This window comes from Berghia stephanieae, chromosome 1 (genome assembly GCF_034508935.2).
Source record: "Berghia stephanieae isolate SIO BIC M18660-M18661 chromosome 1, UCSD_Bste_1.3, whole genome shotgun sequence".
Classification (NCBI taxonomy): domain Eukaryota; kingdom Metazoa; phylum Mollusca; class Gastropoda; order Nudibranchia; family Aeolidiidae; genus Berghia; species Berghia stephanieae.
The window spans coordinates 85,360,069-85,378,936 of record NC_088360.1 but is presented as its reverse complement, the minus strand read 5'-3'; the positions used below and the strand labels follow the sequence as shown (position 1 = coordinate 85,378,936).

The 18,868-nt window shown below is 32.3% G+C and overlaps 1 protein-coding gene across 1 annotated transcript in view; it reads right to left on the bottom strand.

The window, feature by feature from the left end:
- Nucleotides 1-18,868, bottom strand: part of LOC144959812 (rab3 GTPase-activating protein non-catalytic subunit-like) — a 31,928-nt gene that overhangs the window by 8,132 nt on the left and 4,928 nt on the right. Inside the window, exons 6-24 of the mRNA XM_078892593.1 lie at nt 18,486-18,587; nt 18,140-18,239; nt 17,381-17,482; nt 15,799-15,947; nt 14,762-14,841; nt 14,339-14,422; nt 13,892-14,031; nt 13,393-13,520; nt 11,457-11,656; nt 10,750-10,832; nt 9,893-9,957; nt 9,400-9,490; nt 8,062-8,198; nt 5,339-5,651; nt 4,574-4,671; nt 3,922-4,018; nt 2,757-2,914; nt 1,897-2,149; nt 534-773 (exon numbers count right to left, since the gene is read on the bottom strand). Of these exons, the coding sequence (XP_078748719.1) occupies nt 534-773; nt 1,897-2,149; nt 2,757-2,914; nt 3,922-4,018; nt 4,574-4,671; nt 5,339-5,651; nt 8,062-8,198; nt 9,400-9,490; nt 9,893-9,957; nt 10,750-10,832; nt 11,457-11,656; nt 13,393-13,520; nt 13,892-14,031; nt 14,339-14,422; nt 14,762-14,841; nt 15,799-15,947; nt 17,381-17,482; nt 18,140-18,239; nt 18,486-18,587 (2,620 nt within the window). The remainder of the gene's footprint in view (nt 1-533; nt 774-1,896; nt 2,150-2,756; nt 2,915-3,921; nt 4,019-4,573; nt 4,672-5,338; nt 5,652-8,061; nt 8,199-9,399; nt 9,491-9,892; nt 9,958-10,749; nt 10,833-11,456; nt 11,657-13,392; nt 13,521-13,891; nt 14,032-14,338; nt 14,423-14,761; nt 14,842-15,798; nt 15,948-17,380; nt 17,483-18,139; nt 18,240-18,485; nt 18,588-18,868) is intronic.

Below are 18,868 nucleotides of genomic sequence, written 5' to 3'. Positions count from 1 at the left end.
GAGGTATTTTTTTTAAAGGAGCAAATATTTAAATACAACAAACTACCTGTGTAATAAAGCACTCAAGTACATCAAAGCAGATTAGGATTTTTTAAAAGTGTCATGTATCTCAGCCGATGTGAAATGAGAATAAATTAATCAGTGCTAGAAAACACTGCATTATAATCTTTCTGATTAATAATTACAGTCAGCGAATTTGACTCCCATGATAAAATAAAATTATAGACGTTTCTTGGATATTTTCTAATATATAATTTAATTATCATAGATTATTTGTTTCAATCATATCTCTTCAAGATAAAATATCAATATCTTTCAAAAAAACACAAAAAAACAAGTTTCTGGCTCGGTAACAACAAAAGAATATCTTAAATAACTTCTTTCCTTTCTTCCACAGTTATCGAGGTGTAAAAATAAACTGTTTTGTTTTTAAATTGAATTGAAGTTTCCAAAACAAGACGTTCATGAATTCAACATTTACTTAAGTAAAAGACAATTGTATTTGCATACAAACGTATACAGGATTTTCTTACATTTAATTTTATCTCCACTGGTCATGGGCTTGATTGTTTCTTCCAATGAAATTTCCGATTCTGATGTCTCCTCAGTGCCTTCATCCATTGTGCTGGGACTCTTAGCACTTTTGTCTCTCTTACAGGGATCATTTTCTTCATCAGTTTTACTTGTATCACAGTTATAAAAGTTGTTAAATAGGGATGCTGGATTTAAATGTTGGTCTACAACATAGCGAGCAACAATTTCTGACACAGAGCCTGTAGAACATCATGGGAAATTATTTCAATTCAGTTCATAGCATAAACTTAATTATGTGTAATAAAAGACCACAAATCTTATTATGATGATTTACCTAAAACTCCAAGAAAGTTGATTGAAAACGGCTAAATGACCCAATTTCAATAAGATGACACCAGAAGTCATAATGACATTTGAAGCAAAGAAATACTCAGACACAAATATGACATCTTTTTCATCTCTAATGGGATTATCTGAAATACAAAACCGATGGCTGCATTGCACAGCCCCAAAATATTAAGAAGGACAGGATGATTTTCCTAATGCCAGAATCAATATTCTATTCAAAGTGAGACAAACAAATGTCAAGAATGCAGCCGAAATAAAGGGAGCCAATGCACAACTGAGTGATGATCAGTAATTTTGGTGTAATTTTGCTATTTAAAATGAACAAACCATTGATTGTTACAATAAGAATCTTTCTCAAACACTTTCAATTATTATATTGCACAAAAAACGCATATTATGATTGTTAAAAGATCAATAAATATATTCAGATAAATAGGCTGTGAGTTGTAATTGGCGGCTAGCATAATAATGGGAGTTTTATTTTAGTATTAAGTCAATTAATTTAGGAATCACTTTTTGAAAAGGAGGAATTAAAAATATACGAAACCCAAAATGTAAAAAATTGAAAAACGAAATACTATGCTACTATTGATTCATTCCACCATGTCCTAAATACACTTGTTTAAATACTTCACGGCATTACTCAAATATTCTTTAAAAAATTGTTTTTTTAATATGTTATTTATTCTAATCACATTGATACAAACGTGTTTTGAAACAAAAAAATTCTTCTTCAATTAATGCCTTCCAAATTGCTGAAGATAAGGAACTCTCTCATATGATGAATAAGTTTTCAATGTTGCATACAATTACCAATGTAATTTATTTATTGAGTTCTTTCTTTTTAAAATTTCTTAAAATTCTCATTGTATTTTTACTAAAGAAAATCTGCATTTGTTGTATTCTAAAAAATACTTCTAAATTGCCTTATGGATCAATTGAAGGCATAATGCCCATCCGCTCTCCATATTGATGTGATATGATATGATATGATTAGCAACTGTTGACACAAACCTTTGCCTCCATTTAAAAGTTTGAACACAGAAAGGGAAATTGATTGGCCTGGTTTTTTATTGGTATTGTCACAGGATGGAATGTTCAGCAAAGTGCTAATGGCAATGACATCCTCGAACTGTTTGGTTATAAGTTCCCACAATTCCAAGTCCACAGTAAATGCTTCCCAGTCGTGACCCTCAAAGCTCACATCAGCAACACTGGGCTGCTCAGCATCGTCAGATTTTGTGCTAGCAGTATCTGCATCTGGATCCTTTCAAATATTAAAAAAATAATATGACAATTTTGCTATGTATATTAAAACCATGCTTTGCTGTGAAAAGACATGGCTGATACATCTCGGCTTTTGTAAATAGTGCTAAGTGAGATAAATTTTCAAGAAACTCATGAATAAAAATATGAAAAGAGTTCTTTTATAGAATTTTAAAAAATGGCCCAGTATAATATAGAGCAGGGGATCAATATTCTCTAAAAATCTTCATTTATTGGGTTTGTTGTCATGTGATAAGGTTGTTTCGACTTTCCAGAGAAAGGCATGACTCTTGCCGAGTTATAATTAGTATGTTGGAATTCTGAGAAACAAAGTAAAGAAGCAAATTATGAACTATGAAATAAGTTAATATGCGCGTTTCAGAGAATATGGACAATTTTGACAAAGTGAGCATATCATCATTCGAAAAATAGGGAATACAATTTTGCTAAAATGGTTTGGGACATGAATAAAGTAATGTTGTCATTCAAAGTCATGTTTAATGAGCTAGATATTTCTGATATATTCTTTTTCACAAATTGTTATTATTTTATCAAATGAAAGCAACACCATAGCACCAGCCTAGATCACAACAATAATCAATACAAACCTTTGACTTTTCCTTTCCAAGGGTATGGGCAGCAACAGCTCGACACACTAAAACAGATAGATAGCCTGCCACTACATTTTCTGACTGTGCACACATGTTGCGAACACGCTGCCACCATGCAGACACTTGATTTGGGTCGACAACAGTCTCACTTGTGTCTAATTTATGATACACACAGGGGGAATGAAAAAAAAATGGTTGAAACAAAACCACTTCACAGTTGTATACACCATTGTACTCATAACACTTTTTAAAGTCTTGTCAGAGAACAGAAGAAAGAAACAAAGATGGAAAAATTAAAAAAATTATAGATCAAGAGCTAAGCAAAAAAAGAAAAGTAGGAAAAAGGAGGATCTTATTCAAACAGAGAGCAGTAATAGACCAAAAGACATATACGCTTGATTGAAACGATTTTTAAAGTCCCACACAAACATAGAGCATCACTGGAAAATTCCCTACAGTAAATAACTACCCACAACAACAACAACAACAATAAATAATATACATTTTTATATATATATATATATGAGTGTTGGTGGGTACTTGTCAGCTGAAGAGGTGCGTGATCAGCACCAAAACGATCATCTTGATGAAATACACTGTCCTTATTTTATATATATATATATATATATATATATATATATATATATAAATTGAAGTATTATTTAAATGCACTTCTATCGACAAGTTGGCTTCTAATCTGTAATTTGGCTCTATTGACCTTAGAAATGGCTTTTTTTTTCTGCTATCCTTCTATTAATACCTAGCCCTAAGGCCATTGCCCTTATTGTAGTCATTTATTTAGTGGTGTATGTTTTACAGATCACCATTGTAAGAGTGTGTTGCAATTTATGCTGCTTAGGACATAGACCAATTCCAAGGTACGTAAAACTATCAGGCCTACAGTGACTATGACCACAGCACACGACTTGAGACCAATGAAAATTGTTTGTCCACACTATGGTGCAATTTGATGGAAAGTGGAAAACAAAGCATTAAGATATGATGCTCATTTCAATTCAATTCCATATGATTATTTGTTAATGTTGATAGCTAGATTACCTTCATAGTTATTAAGATACTCCATATAAAGATAAAAAATAAATAAAACATAATCAAAAAATAAATAAATAAATAAAACATAATAACAAGGGGGGTTTCTCACCTGCTAATGCTGTGATGCTTTTCACTAACTCATACAAGCCCACCATTTGTGAAACACTTCTGTCATTACTTGATAACCAGTACAACAACAGAATGTTCTGTGAGTAATATAATAACTGATTATACATCATATAGCATTGTTATACTTCACAACAATTTTATAACTTTTGAAATTAAATACTAGGTAGCCTAAAGCTGAAGGCTGTGAAGGTAGAGAATAGAAATGATTATTACAGTACAGCTTCAAAATGAACTGTGTCAAAAAAACAGAAAACAAACCCAATATAAAATGGTTACGAAAATGAAAACGAGACAGATAAAAGCAATTTTCAACTAGCTTCTTGTCAAGAAGAAGAAGAAGAAGAAGAAATAAGAGGAGGAGGAGTTGTGTAGAAGTATTAGCATTAGTAGTAGTAGTAGTACCAGTAGCAGTAGTGTGACAAATGTTCTCAATTGAAACAACTAAGAAAGGAGAAATAAGGAGAGAGAAAAATTGGTCCATAAAAGATGATGACATTGTGTAGTGTATTTGAAATTATGCCTCAACACATATCTACAGCATCATTTAAGACACTTAAAATATAACGTTCAGCAAAGTATTTTATGGTAATTTACATGTTTGCACAGGCTTTAAATAAGAATATCTCTCTCACCAATAATTGATCTGGAGGTAAGGTGCTTTGCTGAACCAAAGGCATTATTTCGGAGGCCTGACACTTTCCGTCAATACAGTTGCTAAATAAAAATTTGGCTGAAAACAAACAAATAAAAACAAAAAACACAAAAATAAAGAAAGAGAAAGAAACATTAAGGTTTTGTTAAGCTTTCTAAAAGCGACCTTGAACAATTCCTGAAAAAAAAAAAACACAAACAAAATAATACATGCATGGAGATCACCTTGCTTCCTTTATCATGACCACCACCATTACCTCTATCATCATCATCATCACGGATGATTTTATTCAATCTTCAACAACGTTTTACCAGATCATGCGTCCATGTATACTTATGATCTTTATATATACATACTCATATATTTATACACTTAAAACAGCTTCAGCACATTGATTGGCTATAATTTGATTCATAATAGAACTTTTCAAGTTCAAATACATAGTATGACGCATTGAAACATAAAAAAAAAATAGGCTCTAGGCCTGATCAAAACGATTGATTTCTGAAGCATATGTCAGCTTGAATGGCTCTAGTGCCCGCAAGAAAAATTGGAAACGCTAAACAATTAATGAGATATAGGAGTTGTAAAAAGAAAACTAGAAGAATTGATTGCATGCGCTTCATAGATGCTTCAAAAATGACCAATTAGATAATCTTGTTGTATCTTGAAACACTTTGAACAAAAGAATTAAATGTTGAATTATAATTTTAAGTAACATGAGGATTAAGGTAGAAAAACTCACCTATTGCTAGTCTTCTTTCATCTGTGGCTTCTTTACTGATGGTGAGAATAAAAGACTTGGATGAGGGATGAGAGGATGATGATGATGATGAAGATGCCCCACAAGAATTGGAGGACTCTTCATCTGTGTTAAGAATTGTTCTATATGAAAATGCATGGAGGAAGGAGGTAGCAGGAATTGGATCTTTGTCTTCTTGGAAGGTAACATGGGCACATGCTAGATGTGATCGATGGGTCAAAAGCCTGAGCTTTGTTAAGAGATTGACCACTGAGACAGCATCTCTCTGAGGCACATCGATAATCTGGGTCAAGATCTGTAAGGACAATAGACCAAATCAAACATGAAGGTCTAAAAATCAAAGGGAATTTCACATAGGTATTTACATTCAGTTTTTCTCTCAGCTCAGCCATTAATCACGTGGTTCATTTGGTCAACTATGGAATAAACAAGTTGGAAGTTACTTGTTCATTGAAATGTACAAGAGTTTATGATTAATTTCTGTGTCTAAAACTTCAAACCAATGGTTGCTTTAACCCATCATAACAAAGTGATTTGTGTAGCAATGAACTTAGTATTAAAAATTGAAATACCATCGTTCCCACATTCTGAAAGTCCTTTATCCTGTCATCTGCATTTTTTGTGGCCGCAAATGGCAATTTGCGGCCGCAAATATCAGGGCGATCCGCAAATTTTGGCAAATTTCCCAAAATTGGCAAATCGTGGCAAATTTGGGGAAAATTGGCAAATCGCGTGGCAAATTTTGGGAAAAAAAGAAGCGAAAACAAAATAACGAAAAAAAAAGTGCGAAACTTGAGAAATGTTGCAGCTTTGCCTGGGCCCAAACCAATGGAAGCTACTCTCTACGGATAATGATCCTTTAAAATCTTTGTAACAACTTTGTAATAAATGTAGCCTCCTTAAATGTAATAAATTGTCTTTTATATATTTTTTTTTCTGTATTGCGTGTTAATTTGTACTGAAACGCTTAGTTCTCCTCTGCAAATTTTTTGGCAAATTTTGGTCTTTTTGACAAATTTCTAGGCAAATTTTGGGGTTTTTTTTTGGCAAATTTTGGCAAATGTTAGGTCCCAATTTGGCAAAAAATGCAGATGACAGTTTATCACGGACTGGTGTCTTGTTTAAATTAAGCAAGCAATTGGTATCAGTTTCACCCCAAAGAAATTTAGGTAATCTCACATTTATTAAAGATTATTTTACACTTTTCATCTGTTAAGACTGGTTGAAAGTACTCTGGGATATATTAGCGTGTCCAAAGGGTGGTGAGTAATTGTTACTGTTTAACGCCATAGAAACTGGGATTTACTGAAGCTCCAAGGGCCTACTGGTTCTGAGGGTCTCCTGTTCACAATTTCAAATAACTTCAAGATTAATTTCAAAATCAGAATTATTAATGCAAAAGCTGATCTTATTTTACGTTAAGAATGTGGAATCAAAAATTTGTTCAAAATCAAGAATTTGCTTACAAGAAATGTATTACTAATACAAAATGCATCAATTGAAAGGGAAAATGGAGAACACTGATAAATTGATTGCTGTGACAATTTAATAATTCAAGGCAGTAGCATTATGTTTGTTTGTTTTTTGTTTTTAAGGGTTTTACAGCGCTGCAACACAATAAGGTCATATCAGCGTCAGTAAAAAGGACGGAAATGGGATAGTAAAAAGTTCGAGAATTACAATTAAAGCATCCAAGAAAAAGTAAGACAAAGGGGAATTGGTTCAAATAGGAAAAAGATGTAGATTCCAAGAGCAGACTATCAAAGTACATAGTTTGAGATCACCTAAAAGTCTCATCCAGACATAAATATGTCCGCACTAAGACGAATACACTCATATATAGTGCTGGGCGGGTACCCGCGGGTAATAAAGTTAAACTTGGGTAAAAGGGGCGGGTAGCGGGTACCCGCTTCAACAAATGGAAACCGAACTGAGAGTGATAATTATCCAATTAATACAATTTTGATTTACATATTTACATTTACATGACATTTTTTCAAAAGATTTTCCTCCTTTATTTTTCAATTACACTGATTTTTTTTGTTTTATTTGTTAACACACGTTTGATTCAATTTTGGAATCAACAGATTAAGACTATATTAGTTCTTATCTTTTAAAGGAATCTCAGGTATTTTTTTTTTTTGTTTGGTTTCATTGTAATTAATTATCCTTGTTTCTTACTTCAGTTTCGTTTCATTTGTTGTAATAAATAATAAATAATAAATTAATTTTTTAAAAATAAATAAATACCCCCCCCCCCCCCCCTCTTTCACAAAAACATTTTTTGGGGTCAAAAAGTCACTCCTGCCACGGGTACCCGGGTAATCAGACCACTACCCGGGTAATGATTTGGGCGGGTAAATCCAGCACTGCTCATATATAATACGTAAACAAAACATAATACAGTGCATAACAGAGAGATGATTTACAAGGAAAAAAATTTCATCTCCGAAAACTAACTTCCATTTGGCTGTTTCCCTCTCAGCCAGACTATCCACTCAGGACCAGGACAAAACCAAGAAATCTCATTCCAAGGCAAAGACAGAAAGCATGTTGGAAAACATACAGGGGGATAGAAGACACAGTAAGTACCTACCTCCCTGCCCACTATGGGAGGTCAGGAACCCCACCCAGGGCAATAGCATTATTCCAGTAACTTAAAAAGAAAGCAATCGAACAAAAATAAAACCCTGAAACTTTATTACCTCCTGGCTGGATAAATTGCTTGTTTCAGAATGTGAGTGGGTGATTTGTTGCATGGAAGAGTAAACGTTCAGTAGAATTTTCTGAGCCCTGCAAAACCTGAGCATCATGCGGCTGTCTAGATCGAGTGTATCTTCCGCTGCATGTGAATTAATAGGAAAACATTAACACCAAAGCCAAAAAAAAATTAAGAAATAAGAAAGTATGTTTTGAAAAAACTTCCTATAAATTCAGGTAAGAAACGGGCAAAAATGTGAGAAAACATTTGTTTATAAAAAGAGAAGAAATTATTCTTTGAGACTAAAAAAAACAATTAAGGCTTGCAATGTGACCCTGAAGGTCCAGACTTTGGCCCCCACTTCAGGGCCTTTTTTCTTCTTTTCTTGGCCTAGATGAATAACCTCCATTTTGCTCATATGGACAACATAGGTAATTCCTGTAAACATCAGACTTTCATTTGTTGGATTATATATCTTCATGGAATGCCTTGGCTTACTTAGAAAGAAAAAATTATTATTATTATTTTTTTTTACATTAAAAAAAACATATATATATATATATATATATATATATATATATATATATATATATATATATATATATATATATATATATATAATCGTGTTGGATACAAATATGGTACGAATAGTGCTCAACATGTAGCAATGGAGCGAATTATTATTTTAATATTTACCACAATGTTGGAGTCAGTCTACATCGATGTTTCAGGCCTTTTCAGCTATCGTCAGGACTGTGTGTTACATGAGTTTGGTTTGTTGTGTGTTGCTGCTTGTTGAAGTGGTTCTGTAGGTTTGTAGTTGATTAGTAAGTGTTTCCGTCAATGTGGACAGCTATTGTACATCTCATTTTTTTGTGTTGAGTGTGGCTTCATGAGGGTGTTTGATTATAGTATATTTCTCTTCCAGGCATAAGCTACATTGTTGCTTTAGATATAATTTTCCATGAAATGTTGTGGTCTAGTTTGTTGTCTTTTAATTTCCAAATATGTTCGTTGAGTTTTGTGGATGTTCTTTTGTTAGTGTTTCTAAATTTTGAGGTGTGGAGGTTGTATCTTGTTTTGAAATTATTTTCCGTTAATAGGAAACAAAGGTAAAATAGTGATAAGTAAAGTAGTTAAGTATTATTTCATTACAATTGGAAAAAATAAATGTAATGTGAAAAATATTAATAATAATAATAATAATAATAATAATAATAATAATAATAATAATAATAATAATAATAATAATAATAATATAATAAATAATAATAACAATAATAATAATAATAATAATAATAATAATAATAATAATAATAATAAAAATAATAGATCAACTCACATCTAGATTTCAGTCTCTTTAAAGATGCATCAACAACAGACGTCATGATTTTAAATGGCAACATGCGAGTACTAAGGATTCTTTCCAGTGCCTGAATAAAAAACGAACAAAATGAACTTCTCGAGAAACTGTTTTTGAATAAAAACCATCTTAAATTTTTATGCAGTATTTGTTGTCTTTATTCCATCCACAGCTGTAATCATCACAAATTTTGGGGCTGGAGGTCTTCAGATTACAAAGATGTAAATGTATTTCATTGTTTTAGTTTTTGTTGAAATTAGATCAGAAGATTTCATTTTTTTCTCATGACTGAAATATCTTAAAGTAGAGATACTACCGTTTAAAGAAACAAATATGTGTAGAAAAAGAGTATTAAATTAAACCTTTAGTATTAAAAAGAAAAAGTGTTATGATTTGATATTCCTCATTTGATTATTGTTTATGAAGTCTGACTGGAATCTTGACAAACATTTCAAACAACTCAAGGTCATACTTGATGTGCAATGCTTGCAATTTTCATGTCCAACAATATTTGAAGGATGGTTTCTTCCAGGTCGTCTGAAAAAAAAATATTAATAAAAAGTATTTGGGGTTTCATTCATTTATTGATTTATGAATGAAAATGAAGTTAAAAAACAAAACAAACAGATATAGCAATGGCAACTTTAAAACAAATTACTAAATCATTCTGAAGAAAATGAAAATTTTAGAATTATTTTCAACTTTAAACTCAATCTGAAAAATTGGGAGCATTCTCAATTATAGTAAGTTCTTTCATGAGAAATGTTTGTTTTTTGGAGTTTTTTACGGCGCTAGCAACACTTACATGCCATTCCAGCAACAAAGGGAAAAAACTTGGAAGGCCTGAGGTTAAAAGCGCCAGAGAAAAAGTGAGATAAAGGGGACTGTTTCAAATAGGGAAAGAAGATTCCATGAGCAATTTATCAATGTGTCTATTTTGACAATACCTAAAAGTCCCATCCAGGATCCTGCTTTGAATGATACACTCAAAAGTTTAAAAAGTAAAAATTCTTTTGAATATGATTTACGAGGTAAAAATTATTATCTACCAAAAATAAAAAATAAAAAAGGAACTAGACATTTGACTGCTTCCCTCCCACCTAAGGACCCTCCGCAACTGAGCAATGTCAATCCAGAACAAAGACATGAGCAACATGGAAAGGGAAAACAGATATAGGGGGATGGAAGACACATCAATAGTGACCTCTCCACCCGCCAAGGGAGGTCCAGGACCCCACTCCATCCATGAGAGAGCACAAATCAAAAGTTCATGATCATATGTAAAAGTAAGTTCAAATAGAATAATAAAATATTCAGTTCCGAAATTACCAGTAGTTTCATCTGATTCTTTCAAAAACGTTTTCAACTTTTTCAACAGGTGTAAATCTCTTGCTCTTTTACTGCTCTTGTCACTGAAACAAAAGAAAATTCCATCAGGGCCATACAAATTAAGAGATAAACATTTTTTTTTCAGCTTTAAGTGGTCTCGAAATCTGCGCTGATAGTGACAAAAAGCGAGGTCAATTTTGAATGATTGCATTTAAGCCCCATTATTACTGCACTAACCCTCGCTTTTAGAGAAATTGAGATGATAAACAATCATTGTACTCTAGCTACTTCTGGAGAGTGGGAAACTGCACATATTTGTTCCACCACACATAAAGTCTTTCACTGTCAATACATACATTTGACAAAGAAGAAGAAGAAGAAGAAGAAGAAGAAGAAGAAGAAGAAGAAGAAGAAGAATGAGAAGAAAAAAAAAAGACAGAGAGAGAGAGAGAGAAGGAGAGAGAAGGAGAGAGAGAGAGAGAGAGAGAGAGAGAGAGAGAGAGAGAGAGAGAGAGAGAGAGAGAGAGAGAGAGAAGAGAGAGGAGAGAGAGAATAAGTCCTTAATAATAATAATAATAATAATAATAATAATAATAATAATAATAATAATAATAATAATAATAATAATAATTATAATTATAATAACAATAATAATATTTTAGGCAATTAAAACTTTGTGACATAAAATTATTTTAAGCTAAGGTCACCTTAGAGCCAAGTGAAATGGGACATCGATAGTCTTGATGACACCTTCAGGATCAATAAGAGCCACTTGGAATACTCTGGACCTTACACCCCTGTATGTCACATTGTTTAATCCCATCATGCCATAGCTGGGACAGACAAGACAGCAAGATTTGCTGACATTGAATGCAGCCACTCGTGGTCCATGGGCTGACAGCCAAATCTATGGGTCACACAATATTTGTTATTATTTATTAAAATGCAATCTACTGACTACATATTGCTTTTCAGCTCTTGTTTATGACTTAGACCATGATGGTCAATAAGTTATTGGGATTTTCTTTTCTTCCATTATTTCCACTTTAATCAGCGAACGATCCCGCAATTATTTAATGGAAGTAGATGTTTCTCCTTGGATGCAGTTTTTTTTTATTAAGGAGGAGAGGGATTTGAGTTTGAAACTTTCTTCATTATCTATTTCTATCCATGTCTATTTTCTTTTACATTCCAAACATGAAATAGATTGTCTATTAAAAATAATAAAATTGTATTTTACTGTACTTTACTTTCGTAGTACAGCTGGGGTCAGACTAGTCGCCTATCAGCCGATTGTTATCTTCAGTGCTTGTTATGTCTTCCTCATTGTTTTCACACCTGTCTATGCTTTGGTTTTTGTATGCTGAGCGTTGCAGGGATTTGAACCATTCTGATGAGAGTTCGTATTTAATTTGGCTCCATATTTTATCCAGTCTGCTTTTAAAGGCATTCAGAGAGGGTGCTGTGACTATGTCACATTTTGATGTCATTGAATAATTTGTTGTGGCATCTTGGATTATATTTTTTGAATTTTTAAACTATTGCACAAAATAACAAACATCTTTAAAAAATCCCAAATTATGAATTACACAATCTTCAATCTTCAAGACCTTGATATGTTTTCTAAATGGGTGAAAGGACATCCTCTTTTAAAACTTTAGCAGCATGCAAATTTTCCGACTTTTAGGATTTGCATGAAAAAAGCCTTTCATGCTGACATGTTTGAGAGATTTCTCCTTTATTAAATGATAAATATCAATTATGCTTATCATGTGCCATTTCTATTTCTAGACAAAATGCACTATATATCGTGTTGTTGCCGAACTAAAATATACTGAGGAAACAATTTTAAATGAAGCATTGTGAAGCAAGCTGAATGTGGATAATCTCAGGAAATGCATTTAATAAATGCTTATTTTCATTTAAATTCAAGATAGATAAATTATATAAATATAGCAGGCTTGTAAAATTGTCATCAAGGACACTTTTTTTCCCCCAAATTACAAAGATATATATATATATATTGAATCGTGTTTGATACAAATATGGTACGAAAAGTGCTCGACATGTAGTAATGGAGCGAATTATTATTTTTTAAATATTTACCACAATGTTTGAGACAGTCTACATTAATGTTTCAGGCTTAATTTGCCATCGACGATGACAAATTAAGCCTGAAACATTAATGTAGACTGTCTCAAACATTGTGGTAAATATTTAAAAAATAATATATATATATATATTATATATATATATATATATATATATATATATATATATATATATATATATATATAATCCTGTTTAAGTTTTTTATCTCTTTATTTATTTTCCTTAACCAACAATCATTTTATGATTATGTCGTGCATATTAAATTACTGATCAACAAATTAAACAATGTAATTGTATGCCAGGGTATTGAAAGATCACTTGGGAAAAGAAAACCTTTTATATGATTTTATATGATATGACAGATAAGTATGCATCAATATGTCTAAAAGGTCAATTGTGGAATTAAAATTCTCCTAATTGACAACATCATGAAATTACTACATAATAATGTCCGCAATGAAGAAAAAACATAAAAAATGACTTGCTTCAAATACGAAACAAAATGATTATAAATCAAAATGATCCTCTGACCTCTAGAATGCCTCGGCGTGGAGCATAAATAATGAGAAATTGAGCCATTCTGTAGTGATCATTTGTTTTTCCAGGCTCCACATTTTCTTCTTTCACTTCAATCCAACCAATCTGTGCATCTCTGTAACCTAAAAATATGAAGAGAGATGTTGCTGTCACATGTCATGCTATTTAATAAACCTACATATTGTTCAATCAATATTTACTAAAGCTTGTACCACTGTTCAAGATTTTAAGGTTTGTAACATTTTTCCTTCTGGATTCCTAAGCTCAGACTAGATTTTGATGATGATGATGATGATGATGATCATTGCAAGTGGACAGTAATTGGTTCAAGGACAGTCGTGGGTGATTATGAAGGAGATGATACAGTGCACATTTTAAGACGTTATCATTAGCAAATATGTGGATTTGAAAAAGCAGATAACTATATGAAATTAATTTAGTACTCTTCTTAGCTTTCAAACTGCTGAAAAGAAAAATAATCTGAGTATCTCACCTTTCCACATACGCACAGCCATTCCTCTTTGAACATCAATTAGAATGACCCGTCCAAAACTGTCTGTGGTTGCTGCATAGTTATTACAAGGAGACAAGACAATATTATCCCCATCTCTCCTTCTGTCTGGAAGACCAAATCTGTATCGATTTAAGAACAGGTATCTTTATGACTTAAGACTATACCAACCACACCAAAAATCTTAACTAGTTTGAAAAGCAATACTTAATATTAATAGTAACCAAAACAAAACAAAAATTACATTGGTGCCCTGGCGACGGTCTTTAATGTCTGTTATGATAACACTGGAAAATGCTGTATATTATGAAATAACAAGAAACCATACGTGTACTTTAAATTTGTCACAGAACAATATCAATATCATACTGGAATAATCCATTTCTATAAAATGTCTTCAATTTGATCAACAATAACAAAATGTCAAACCTTAATGGGAGCGGAGTTGCAGGTTCAATCTTTGGAGGTTTTTCTTTTTCATCCTTCGCCTTTCCTCCAAAACCCAGCCAACCACTGAAAGAGATGAGTATTGAAGATTTGACTGAAATGCTTTTTCTCAATGTTGTCTCTTTGATGATAAACAAAACTGACAGAGAGGCCCTTTCTTGCACTGACAAGTTGCACGATATATGTATACATTATCATTAATCACAAATCCCTGGGGTAATTACTACTGATGGGACTGAATACAACCGTTTTTCAAAAATAAATATATAATGAAATCTACTGACAACCCACAGTTCATTTTGACATTGGTTATCCATGTAATATGACTTGTTTATGAACCATAATATGTTGATTTTTAAAACGACTCCAGATGAATAAATTGCTATTAAAAGAAAATCAACCAACCTAGCTGCTGACAATAATGCTGACTTGATTTTATTGGCCATAGCCATAGCAACTTCTGAAAAAATAGGCTGTGCCAATCCCTGTAAAAATAAGTTCAATCATGGTTATAACCTCTGTTATCATCTTCTATTTCAGTGAAATTAAAATAAAATTAAACAAAAAACATAATTACCTGAAACCATGCTTAAAGTATTCGAATAGATCTTGGGGTGGGTGGAGGGAGGGAGGTAGGGGGAAGGAGGGGGTAATTGCAAAGAAACAATTTTTTCTGTTTTCGTTGTGGAAATTTGAAGAGATTAAAAAGGAATAATGTAAAACAAATATTGCTATATTCTTTTTAATATCATAGATTTTTCAAGGTGGCCAGATCATAGTTAGGTGGCTTAGCAGATATTATACAGATTGAATGGGTATATATATATATATATATATATATATATATATAATATATATATATATATATATAATATATAGACTTTGGGGTTTCAAATTTGGCTAGAATTTGAATTTCTTTTTCAACAGATTAGGGTTATTCAAGCTTTATTTTATATTAAATTGGTGAAAATAAAGTCATTTTAAGCAAAATTGAATGTATGTTCAAATTAAACTACACTAAACCAATTGTAAAATAGTTTAAGCGACAATTCATAGAAACAAAGATGAGATCATACATTTTAATATTATAGATATTTTTTCCCTTTATAAGTTCTGACTCCGCCCCCCCCCCCCCCCCCCCCCCCCGCCTCAAAAGTAAACAGAAATTTTGTAAGCTCAGAATATTATTTGTGTCAGATAAGTGTTCAACCCAAAAAAAAAAGAATTACAATAAAGAATTGTTATTGCCAATTCGATGCAACAGGAACCAGATTAAACTATTCTGTTTCCCAATGGCTCTAAGACATCAAATGCCTAGTTTTGTCTGTATGTCAAAGTCCAACAGTGATAAGATTATTTGAATTATTGTCATCTTACATTATTGATAACATTTAAAATCCATTAAACAGCATTTTTCAATTAGAGATGATCTCTGAGATTACCTCGACAGCATAGAAAAACCCAATGTAAGGCCCAACACCTGTCGTCATGTAAACAGACATTGCAGGAGGTGATGTTTTCACAGTTGCCTTCACACCACCCAACATAGAGGCTGCTTTCAGTTGATCAAATGGTTGAGCACAAACCATCCCTAAAACAGATAAGAATTTATTTTTTAAAATTCAAAACTTTCATTTCATAGGAATACATAGTGATTATTTCAATGGAACAAGAGCACTCAAAATACTGATATCTGAAGCTAATGACTGACTCATCAATATCAAAATGTTAAAAACTTTATATATCCCAAAAAAATATTGAAAAATTGAAGTATTACTCATAATTCCCTCCATTAATCCCATATGGACATTTTTCTTAACGATCTGTTTTAGAAAAGGACTTGAATTGAAAACCCAGAGTTTCACTGATTCTATATTAGCCTTGAAAGCGTTGGAGACTGGTGGACTAAACAAATTAAAATAAACTCTTCAGAGTATAAACGCTGCCAGAATAGTTCTTCAGTGGATTCCAATCATTGTGGCATATCATGAAATGAGGAAGCTGATTACTCACAAAAAATGCTGCCAAAAAGGAACAACAAAACATACTGCATAATTTCAGTGAGACAAAATGCATAATTATGACCCTTCATACAACACCAATATGTTCAGATGATTACCATATGCTGCCCAGACTTGAACAAGTAATCCTGTTCCGCCTCAGGACAGGACACAATAGACTTAAAAAGCATAATATGCACAGATGCATGAAACTGACACAGTCACCAATCTGCTCATGTGGTGAGGAGGAGGAATATGCAGAGCATATACTGCAGCGATGCAGAAAATACACAACCCATAGAGAAGAGATATGGCCCTCTGCAACTTCTCAAGATAAAAAACTTTTCAGCCCGCTAGAAGAACTAAAAAAGATGAGTACCTTCATCTTCAAAACGGGACTCCAGATAAAAAGGCATACGAGAAGAAAGAGAAGAAAAGAATAACCCAGAAATCAGCTGCACTAGAGCATTGTAAAATGAATAATATAGATTAGGTATTTTTTAAAACAAACCTCGAACCTTGGTCCTCAGTGCAACTTCATTGCTTTGACGACTCAGCCACCATACCTCCCTCAATCAAGAAAATGTTGAGAAAAATATAACCATGGAAATACATACAAAGTGTGAATGGTTTAAAGTCACCATCGCCAGAACATAAGGATTCGTTGACTTTATCTAAATTCACGAAAAACAATTTGTTCAAAATCACAAATTTGCGTTCATGGAATAAATAGTGTCTCTTATCGATTACGCTAATACATCATGTGACTGTCTCATATGTCCTGTAGATTGTATTTGTTATTGCCCAATGCTTTTATAAAATCATGAAATTCAGGAAAGAGGTAGACCAACACTATTTAAGCAAATTTAGATTTAGAGCCAGTGGTGGTCATTTGAAATATGAAACTGGTAGATTTGAGATATTACAATTATGAAAACGAAAATTCACTGGCATCTTGTATTTTCGGAAATGCAAAACACAATAAAACATATATTTCTTGGATAGCAATGTAAAATATTCTTACCACATGATACATAATCATTAACTTTGTCTTGTTCCCCAAGTGACCACTTTTTATATGCCAATGGAGGGGGCTGTAATAAGTTCTCACTTCCACTAGCTGTAGCTATAAAAAATATTTTTTAAAGTATAAGGTCAGTATCAGTAAGTGCTGTCATTTATTAAAGACCGAATGAATGACACATTGACAAATAATTGCCAAATTTTGTGAAAATTTAATCAATACAGCTAAACATAATTTCAAAGTGGAAATAACTTTAATATGAAATCAAATTCAATGAGATGACTTAATTAAACCAAAGTTTAACTGTTGTCAATATCCTCCCCCCCCAAAACTCACCTTAAAAAATATTCTGGTCATTGATAATGCTGAATAATAATGCTGAAAACTTATATAGCACTATAACTCCGAGACACCAGACTCTAAGCGCTTAAATTACAAATTATTTTGGCTGAAACATACCCATTCACACACACAAGCACACACACACACACACACACACACACACACACACACACAACACAAACCAGACCTATCTTGCTTCTCATACCATCTACTAAAGAAGAAACATATGTTTTTTGATACATCTTACCTTACAACAGAATGGTAATTAATGTAATAAAAAGTTATTAATATTTGGCAGGCCTTAAACAAAACATTTTTGATATTTTCAAAATCTATAAAAATTATCTATTATAATTTTTGCATGTGATAGGAATCTTTCTGATTATCATCACCAAGTACAATGCCACGAAAATTTACCTCTTGCAACTTGGTTGCGACAAGCTCTCAAGGACTGAATTAGACTGAAACCATCAATGGAGATTATGACTTTTGAATGCATTATCAGCAACTCATCATGCTGGGAACAAAAATATACGATGATATTATGAAGATGACAAAGATGTTTTTCTTCTTAATTATTTGATCATTAAAATAATATTTTCATTTAGTCTTTTCAAAGAATTTACACTATATATAACCATTTTGACATAACAGAACCATATTTCATACAAACAAAACACAGACACACACACACATACAAACTCAAATGAACAAACACACACACGCACAAACACACACATAATTGTCTGCTTTATATACTTACTATTTCAGCTAGACCTAGAAATCTTGGAGGAGAGTAGGTCCTGCATTTTATCTTTTCAACTCTCTCAGGGTGTAGCAATTGTGAAAGAAGTAATACACCACTCTGAAATAAATTAAAATCATAAAATGTCACCCTGGATCTTAAATCCCATATACAGTATAGAAAACCAAGACATAATTTGAAAGCAACTCAAATAGCAAAATAATCAAAATATCTAAAAAAAAATAAAAATGAATGAAGAATCAAAGTAACAGAGAAATTAAATCTTGATTGGTTTCGAATTATATCCAAAGGCTGTGTTAATATTAGCCAACTTTTCTTGGAATGACATCTATTTCTTAACAAGAAGAAATTCCTCCGTATTCCCTAAATTTTGGAACAAA